Here is a 9,140-nt window from a genome sequence, read left to right as displayed (position 1 = left end):
TTGAGGTAGGATGCAGCCCCTCACATTTTCTAAAACAAAACAAATTCGGAAAGGAGAAAACAGAAAAGTAACCCCAAAATAAAATCGGCCACAATGAATCTGAGCTTCGCGCAGAGGAAATCGCACCCAATAATAGGACCGAATCTGAGGGAAAAGGGTGGGGGCGGAGAGGTCGGGAGGAGGGAGTTGTTAACTGCGGCCGCACAATGGAATTAATGAGATTAACCGGGGCAATTAGGACGCCCTCCCAGCTCCCCCGGCCCGCGGCGGGGAGGCTGAATGGAAAAGATTAGGTTAATTTCATTAATTCTCAATCCACAATCTCTTTTCAGGCCCCGTAACCCCCTCCCCTTGGCACCTCTCCCCCTTCCCCCTTCCAAAAGCCCCACCACCCAAAGGAACAGAAAGGGCCAAATCTGGTTCTGTTTGTCATCTGCATATTACCAGGAACTAAATCCAGGATGACGTCGACTCAGTATAAAACCAACAAGAGGTTCAGCTGGGCTAAACTCCATCCTACCCGCGGGTTGAGTTCAGCGAACGCCGCGGCGAGGGGAGGGTGGGAGGAGGGAGAGCGGACGCAGGGGGCGGGGAGGGGTGCAGGGCCGCGCGCTCGCCGGCGCTCTCTTTCGGTTTGGTCCGGCTCAGGAGAGTGGACCCCCCCATTTTGAGGCTCTTTCCTCGGCGCGTCCCCGCTGCCCACCATCCCGGCGCGGGGATCGGGGATGCCCGCCAGCATGTTCAGCATCGACAACATCCTGGCCGCCCGGCCGCGCTGCAAGGACTCGGTGCTGCCGGTGGCTCCCAGCGCCGCGGCTCCGGTCGTCTTCCCGGCCTTGCACGGGGACTCGCTCTACGGCGCCGGCGGCGGCGCCTCCTCGGACTATGGGGCCTTCTACCCGCGCCCCGTGGCCCCCGGCGGCGCAGGCCTCTCGGCCGCGGTGGGTAGCTCCCGACTCGGCTACAACAACTACTTCTACGGGCAGCTGCACGTGCAGGCGGCGCCCGTGGGCCCGGCCTGCTGCGGGGCCGTGCCGCCGCTGGGCGCCCAGCAGTGCTCCTGCGTCCCGACTGCCCCAGGTAGGGTCGCGCTCGCGCTGGCCTTCGCCGCCTGCCGCGGTCGCAAGCTCCTGGGGCGTCGGCGGGTGGTGGCGCTTGCTTTTTCACTTTGCACAAAGTTTTCTCCTCTTGCAAACTGCATCCCACCCCCACCCCCCTTATTTTTTGCCGGTCGGGCGCTGGGGTTAGCACATTTGCTGCAAACGTTATGCGAGTTAGCGGAAAATGTAACTCAGTGCCTGCGTAGGGAGACGGGCATAGAGATTCTTTAACTGTTGGACTATCTGACACGCTCCTTCATTTCCCTGCACCCTCGATTTCCGCGCACAATTCCTAGCACACCCTTGTAGACGATTTTAAAGTTGGAGTGGTTGCGGGCGGGCGTGTGCGCGGTGGCAAGGGGAGCGGCTGACCGTGCGCTCTACTCTGTCGCAGGCTATGAGGGCCCCGGCTCGGTGCTGGTGTCCCCGGTACCGCACCAGATGCTGCCCTACATGAACGTGGGCACGCTGTCGCGCACCGAGCTGCAGCTCCTCAACCAGCTGCACTGCCGGCGGAAGCGGCGGCACCGCACCATCTTCACCGACGAGCAGCTGGAAGCGCTGGAGAACCTCTTCCAGGAGACCAAGTACCCAGACGTGGGTACACGAGAGCAGCTGGCCCGGAAGGTGCATCTCCGCGAGGAGAAAGTGGAGGTAGGCGCGGGGCCCTGCCCGGTGCGCCTACAGGCCCTGCCTGGGTTTGCCCAGTCCTCCTTCAATCTCCCTGCACTTGAAAAACACCCCAGTGGCGGCCCGGAGGCTGCTGGAGGGCGCTTTAGGCCCAGGAAGTTGGATGAAAATGCGGAAGCGGGAGCAAGTCTCCTCTCTTTTTGTTGGCGCTCGCGCGCGCTCGCGGGGTATCTAGATCCGGATTCCGCCCAGAGTTTGCGGGGCTGCCACACCAAGCCCGGGGGTGCGCAGGCATTGGGGAACGCGCCTTTGATCCAAACTGTTGTTTTGTCCTCCCTTGTGCAACAGGTCTGGTTTAAAAACCGCCGGGCCAAATGGAGGCGGCAGAAGCGGTCCTCGTCTGAAGAGTCGGAAAACGCCGAGAAGTGGAACAAGCCGTCGTCGAAGGCGTCGCCGGAGAAGAGGGAAGAGGAAGGTAAAAGCGATTTGGACTCAGACAGCTGACGGCCGCGGGCCGGCCGTGGCACTTGCCTAACTCGAAGGACTTGCACAGACAGACGATGCTACTTTCTTGCACACGCGCTGCCTTGCGGGAGGGGGTCGAGAAAGAGGAACGAGGAGCTGTAAATAGTGTACAGAGCCCGGAGGGCCGGCGCCTGGGGTCGGGGCCGCGCGGGGCCTCTGAGCCCCGCGGCCAGAGGCCGCCGGTGCCTCGCTCCCCACCGTAGTATTTATAGTTAAGTTAACGGTGACAATACAATAAAGTGATGGCAATATAGACGGGCCACATTCCGTATTTCGTACCCTTCCGCCACCACCACCATCAATGGCCCGGAAAATAAATCTATTAGTCTGTAGCTTCCGAAGAAAAATTGGGCAGCTCTGACTTGTCCAAAAAAAGAAAGAAAGAAACTGGGTACGAATCAGTCACAGGACGGGTGTCCTGGTTAAAAAGTACACTTCGTCTCTAGGTCTCCAGGAAGGGGTGGAGAGTGACATTGCCGAGGTCTTTTGGGGCGGGGTGGGGGGGCGGGAGAAGGAGAAGGGTGTAACATTTCCAGGAGAGGGACAGCCCGGGGTTCCAGTTCCCCCAGGCCGCGGGTAGAGCCAGGACTCCCTCCTTGTCGCCGCCTTAGCCGGAAAGCAGGATCTACTCGGGAGCTAGGGGAAACTGGGAGCTACCCTCCCAGCTGCTCAGACGGCTCACGAGGCCCTGCTCTTGCGAAATCCCCAGACCGAAGGCGAAGGGTGCTTGGGTGAAATTAGGCAGTAAACTTGCCCTCTCTCCGGAGGCTTCCCTGGATGTTTCATGGTCGCTCCACTGCCTCCTTCTCCAGGGCTAGTGTTTCCAATCCACAACCCTGATGGGCATGTCTCCCTCCTGCGGGGTGGCTATGAGCTGCGAGCCCCAGGACCCATTGGAGACCCCACCGGTGCTGGGTCCATCATGCTTCTCCCCAGGTATTTTGGCCCCAGTGATGTGTTGGCCAACCAGGTCTAAGAGCGAGCTGGCAGAGGAGCCACTGCGAGGTGGGAGTGCCCATGCCTCCCGCTTTGTCCCTCAAGCTATCTCCCCTCTGCACTAGCTCTGGCCAGAGGAGTGGCGGGAGCGCTCAGTGCACTCGGCCGGGGGTACCCGGAAAAGTCCAAAGAAGCTTCCGGGTACCTGTTAAGCCTTTGAGACAGGGACGCAGCAAGAGCATGCCTTCTGCGTGGTTCCCAGGACCATCGGGGCGTGGGGTGGAGGCCAAGGACCAGCAGGAATGGCTTCCACTGTGTTAAACTTCATCGGTTTTGCATTAAATCCATTTTATAGACCAGGAAGCTAAGGCTCAGAACTGCCCGGCTAAGCACACTGTATCTGCTGCCTGGGAGTAGGTGAGCTTGTGCTTCCTCCAGTGCTGCTGCCTGCATTTGTTGTAAGGGCTCCCCAGGGGCAGGCTGTGCGTCCTGGCTGTGGAACAGAGCACTTGCAAGGTAACAGATTTTTACAAGAAGCAGTGTTTTTTTTCACAGCTTCTTGTACATTTAAAAGGTACTCCTGGAGCAGGTGAAGTGACACGTGAAATATGAAGTGATTCCCAGTCATGCCTTTTTAATAAGGAGTATTCCTGAACGAAAAGAGGGGCTCAGTTTGGAGGGCAGGTCTGCCTAGAGGGGCAAGATGGCCTCTTCACATGGAGACCCCATCATTTGTGACCTTGGGCAAATTACTTAACCCCTTTTGTCCCTCGCTTTCTATGACTGTAAAATGGGCACAGTAATAGTTTCTGCTTCTCAGGGTTGTCGTGTATATTAACGACGCCAACTCATGCAGAGTGGTGACTGGCATAGGGGGAATCCTTCACTGTGGCTACTTATTTTCTTTTAAATGTTATGATTTATTTTGTGTCAGACCCAGCACGTCAAGATTTGTGTACATGATCTCATTTTACTTTTCAAGAACTTGGAAATGGGGAATGTTTTCACCATTTTATAAATGAGGAAGGTCAAGTTCAGAAAGGTGGAATACTTTAACCAACATGTAGCTTGGAAGAAGTAAAGGGGGCACACCATCTTTGTCCAAATAAGTCTTTTACCATAATTGGAAATGTTTCCAGTAATACCAGTTCTGGTGAGACCTACTCAAAGAGGCCGATACATTAATTTCAAATGAATCTTGCAATGGATTTTATGCCTCCTCCTTAGAAATCGCACTTCCAGGGTGAGACTCTTGCCTGCCGTGCACTTCTGCTCCCTGGTCACTGTTCCTGGATGCTGTCCCCTGTCTCACTGGAGAGGGGTGAGCCTGCATGGGAGTCCAGAATGAGCCGTGGCTTCCAACCCTCCTTCAGTACTCCGTTAGTCTGGCACATTCTAACGTAAGAAGGAGGTGGGCAGCATCATTCCACCCTGACAGACTTGACGTCTCCAGAACTCTATTAATTCCTTTGTGTCTCTTAATTCATAACTTGTTCTCGGACTCCCTATATAAGGGAAAATCAATTTATCTAGATTTTTTTAAACCTATTTTTTTTTTTAAATCTGCATTTGTCTAGTCTGGAGAGGGGTCCACAGCGAATGACGGAGAGGAGGCTTGAGGGAGGAGTGGTTCTAAGACACTTTCCCCAAGAGCACCTGGTGAAAAGCCAAGATGAGAGGGTATGCAGAACTGGAGAGCTGCTCCCTGCTTGGCCCCAGGCAGGCCAGAGGTGGCGAGCCAAAGCTTTTTCCCTGTCCACGTCTCCACGCTGGAGGCCCCTGTGAAGTGATCGGCCCAGCTCACAGGAAATAAACATAATAAACATCTGGCATGAAGAGGGAAATGTCAGGATGGTCTGTCTAATTATAGTCCGCCCATCTTCCTTCTGCATTCCCCAGTCAGCTGTAGGGCTCAAACCATTGTCTTAGCCTGGCATTGGCGTCACAGAGCAGAAGGTACTTGATCTTCAAGTGTTATCTTTGGGCCTTGTAATTGTCTTCGGTGGGAATTTGGATCATGGTGTTGGAAAGTGGTGTGCATACATATTCAAATGGGCAAGGCATAAGTCAGGTCACTGCCTGAGTGATTTCCAGTCTGTACAACACCTCCCCTGAAACTGAAAGGTGTTCTCCCCATTTCACAGTTGAGCAAACTGAGGCACAAAGGGACAAAGCTCTTGTGATTTCTGTAGATCAGGCTGCCTCACAGAACCCAGACTGTTCTTTTTGGTGGTGATACTAGCTGTGTATGAAAGTTCAACAGCAAATGACTGCGGTTGCCCCTGGGGACACAGGAATTAATCTGCTGCAAAGTGCCAGACAGACTGGCAAAGAAAAGTAGCAATTCTAACCCCTTACATTATTAGTCTAGCACTTTCCACTGCAGAGTCCTTCCATACACATCTCAGGCCCTCAGGAGGTGGGAACCGTGGCCATTATGCAGATGGAAAATGGAGGCTCCGACTAAATTCTTTGCCTGGGACAATAGTAAATGGCAGAGCAGGCTCTGAACCCCCAGACCTGAGCAGACTCTTCCCACATACCTGTTGGAGTGGTTGCAAGGTATGGATGGGGTAATGGCTTCCAGGTGTTCCAGGTCATCTGGGCCAAGGAGGGCCCTGGCAGCAGGGAGCTGACAAGTAAGGAGAAGTGGAGTGTGTGGGGGAAGAAACGGGGGTTCTCGGATTCTAAATATGCTCCACTGAGCGGAGGGTGTGTTCTCTCTATTCTTAGCAGTGGGCTGGGCCTGGGTGGGAGGGCAAAGGGCTTGAAAACAATTGCTTTACAAACCGCACCCATGGAGAGTATATCTCAATGACAGTTCTTCAATCAAGTCGCCTTTCACCAGCTTTTGAACTTTGAGCTAATGTTCTAAGCCTGTGTGACGGATGTCATTTTAATGGCTATGTGTGAGAGTGAAGCTGGCAGATTCCTCTTTCCCTTGCGTGTGGGGTAAGGGGGCCAGGAGGTAGAGGTGACAGGGAGCTCATTATCTGAACTGGATGAGGTTTTAAGTGACTCAAGTAGAATAGTTTAGGCACCAAGGTCCCCCCACCCCTACCTAAAGATCTTTAGGTCCCTATCTCAGGTCCCCCAAATTCACTTTGTTCATTGCACACCTTTAAGAAGCTGGAATTTCAGCCTGAGGAGGTCCGAGTAACATGATGTGGCAAATGGACAGCTGCCACACTGGTTTAAGCCTCCGTCCAGATGGGACCATGTGTTCGCCCAGTGACCTGGGAAAGGTTCCTTAACCTCTCTCTGTCTGTCCGGTTCCTTCCTCACCTGCGAAATGGACTTGGGCAGAGAGGATTAGAGATAATAAAGAACCCAGCAGAGTGTCTGACACATTGATTATTGTGTGCTTTGAAAGACACCCTCAAATCGGCTGGGTAATGCCCTGCATAAGTAGATTGAAATAAGGAATTAAAGAATGTACCGTGTTTTTAATTGTTGTTGGTTTAGGAGTTTATGCATGACCACAGGACATAAGCTCTAACAAAATTAAATGTGATTGCCCTGGATTTAAGACAAGGAAGCATCTGATAAGGTATAATAGGTTGCATTCTCCCTGAGAGGTTTAGGACAAGAAGATTTAGAGTGAAGGAGGAGAGAATTGGGAGTGGATTCCAATTCAATTTCCAAGTTTTGTGAAATGACCTTGCAGTTTTCTTTTCTTTTCTTTTCTTTTCTTTTCTTTTCTTTTCTTTTCTTTTCTTTTCTTTTCTTTTCTTTTCTTTTCTTTTCTCTTTTCTTTTCTTTTCTTTTTTCTTTTCTTTTCTTTTCTTTCTTTTCTTTTTTTTTCTTCAAAGTAAAACAAAAACAAAATGCAGCAGCCAGTGCAGAGCTCCTTGAAAGTTCTGGAAGAAATGGATCCGGCTGGGTTTTTGACAGTTGGGGCTACTTGTTGGGGGAACATGAGCCTCTCGGAGGCCTGTCATAGAGCCGTGTGACAATATGGGGGACCTCTGCTTGTCATGGCTTGGTGTTAAATCTGGAAAAAATAAGAAGCCATTGTCTTTGCAGTCCAAATAGCCCACGGACCAAACAGGATGAATTATGGTATTGCGGTTTTTCAAGTGGGCCTGTAATTTTTGGATTCCAGCAGCCCTCGTTTGTTCTCACATGTCTCGCCCTGGGAAGCATCAGTACATCTTAAGAATTCCTCTCCCAACCCCCCTCCTTTCCTTAGGAGTTCGTTCCACTTATACCTTCTGTTTTCCTAATTTTGCAGTCTTCCCGAGTCTGCTGACCAAATCAAGCGGCTGGGTTTATTTAGTCCATTGAATTGCATTTCCCCAAGTGTGGGTACCCCTTCCCTTAACCTGAGCTGATTTATGGAAGCTGTAATTAGTGAGATCATTGTAGCCGAGATGGACCGAGCTTAAAAGTGTCCATATCCTTTCCTCACTGATTTACTAGTTGGATCATGCCTAGCCCATGAAATGCTTCAACTGTGTTGTGTGTGTTATGGGCGAGGCTGCCCCCGGGAGAGGCCACTGCAGGTTAAGGAGGCAAATGCTCCTTGCTGAACTGAGAAGGGGTGTGCGTTTGCAGCATGAATATCATCCCTCTCACCCCCCACTGTTGCAGTGACCCAACACTCAGAGTTCACACATGGTAACTTGTTAAAACTTCTTTGGGGGAAGGGTGGGGTGGGACAGAAATATCTTAAACATCAGAATGTTTCAGAGAAAAGACCAGTGTTTCCAGCAGCCTGTGGTGAGAAACATGATGTGTCACACACAGGTGCTGTGTCCCAAACAGGTTGCACACAGCACAGTGACAGGGGTCCCACCCCACCGCAGGGCCACATGGCAGATCGACATGCTGGCAAGGGCATTCCTCCTGCAGGGTTGGGGTGGGAGGGCGGGGGTACCTCAGCCAGGTAGGGGCTCACTGCAAAGACACCTGGGGGCCAGCGTGGTCTGAATCACCCTGGTCAGTGTTTGGCCAGCCAGCTTCATGGTGACATTGCCCACTTTAATCGTGTCCCAAACCAATTATTGACATCACCCGGCAAGGCCAAGGGATGTTTCTTTCCAGATGGAGTATGGCTAATCCTCCTTTGTAAATGCTCAAAGTGCTAACTCTGGGACCAGAAAAATCAAACTGCCCTGCTCCAAGAACCAGGGAGGCAAAGCATTTGGAAAGTCCCCCTCTGCGAGGAAGACTCAACTCTGTGAAGTCGGAATCCCAGCTGGTCGTTTCATCTGAAGATGTTCCTACGAAGGCCAGATGGCTGGGACATCACGGGGGATGCGTGTGTTAGACGTGGTTTTGTGTTTGAGGAATAAATATTTAAATCTGGAACCAAGCGAATCACTTTCTACTGAAGTAGGCAGCGATGGAAAGTTGTGCGTGTGTGTTGATGTCCCCCTCGTGTCCTAAACGTAACCCCAGCGTGCACAATTTCTGCTACACTCAGAGCCTTTCGAGAGGTTGTCCCCTCACCTCTGGTGAAGGACGCCAGGAGCGTGGTGGCCCGTTCTCTGTTTTAGGGTTGTTTTTGTTTCGCGGCTGGTTTTGCTGCGAGAACACTCCAGACGTGCAGGGGCCGAAACAGAGACTTGGTCCCCTTGTCCTTCGCTTGATGAAACCCTCTTGGTTTTGTTTCGATTTTGGCCTTTGTGGTAACTGGACTGTTACACAAATGTGAGTGGAAGAAAACTTAACCCTTTTCTTGACTGCAGTTAAAGCTCTGGAAAGAGTGTAGGTCTTTCATTTATTTCTGTCTTTATGGCAGATGTTCGTGTATAGTTTTCTTTTTTGAAAAGAGGGGAAATATTTTCTGCATTGCCTGGATGGTGTTGTAAAAAACAACAACAAACAAACTATGTTTTTTGGGGATTGACAGTTTCATCATCATTTTCCTGGGCATGTCCTCTAAGCCCTTCTAAGCCTTATGAGGCAGGGTGGAGGTGGTTACTGTCACCTTGTTTCATAACA

The 9,140-nt window shown here is 52.0% G+C and overlaps 1 protein-coding gene across 1 annotated transcript; it reads left to right on the top strand.

Annotated features, from left to right (window-relative positions):
• The first annotated feature begins 574 nt into the window (after positions 1–574).
• Positions 575–2,737, top strand: GSC (goosecoid homeobox). Its single transcript, XM_019744354.3, has 3 exons — positions 575–1,080; positions 1,495–1,754; positions 2,079–2,737. The coding sequence occupies exons 1-3, from the start codon at positions 726–728 to the stop codon at positions 2,232–2,234; spliced, it is 771 nt and encodes a 256-aa protein (XP_019599913.1). The 5' UTR covers positions 575–725; the 3' UTR covers positions 2,235–2,737.
• The last annotated feature ends 6,403 nt before the right edge of the window (positions 2,738–9,140 follow it).

Source organism: Rhinolophus sinicus, chromosome 3, assembly GCF_057876585.1.
Source record: "Rhinolophus sinicus isolate RSI-liver-muscle chromosome 3, RSI-T2T, whole genome shotgun sequence".
Lineage (NCBI taxonomy): Eukaryota > Metazoa > Chordata > Mammalia > Chiroptera > Rhinolophidae > Rhinolophus > Rhinolophus sinicus.
Note: the sequence above shows the minus strand (reverse complement) of the source record. Positions and strands in the feature narration are given on the sequence as shown.

Coding starts and splice junctions, on each gene's coding strand:
- GSC (XM_019744354.3), top strand. CDS start 726: ATGCCCGCCAGCATGTTCAGCATCGACAACATCCTGGCCGCCCGGCCG. Junction 1,081..1,494: donor CTGCGTCCCGACTGCCCCAG/GTAGGGTCGCGC, acceptor ACTCTGTCGCAG/GCTATGAGGGCCCCGGCTCG. Junction 1,755..2,078: donor TCCGCGAGGAGAAAGTGGAG/GTAGGCGCGGGG, acceptor CTTGTGCAACAG/GTCTGGTTTAAAAACCGCCG.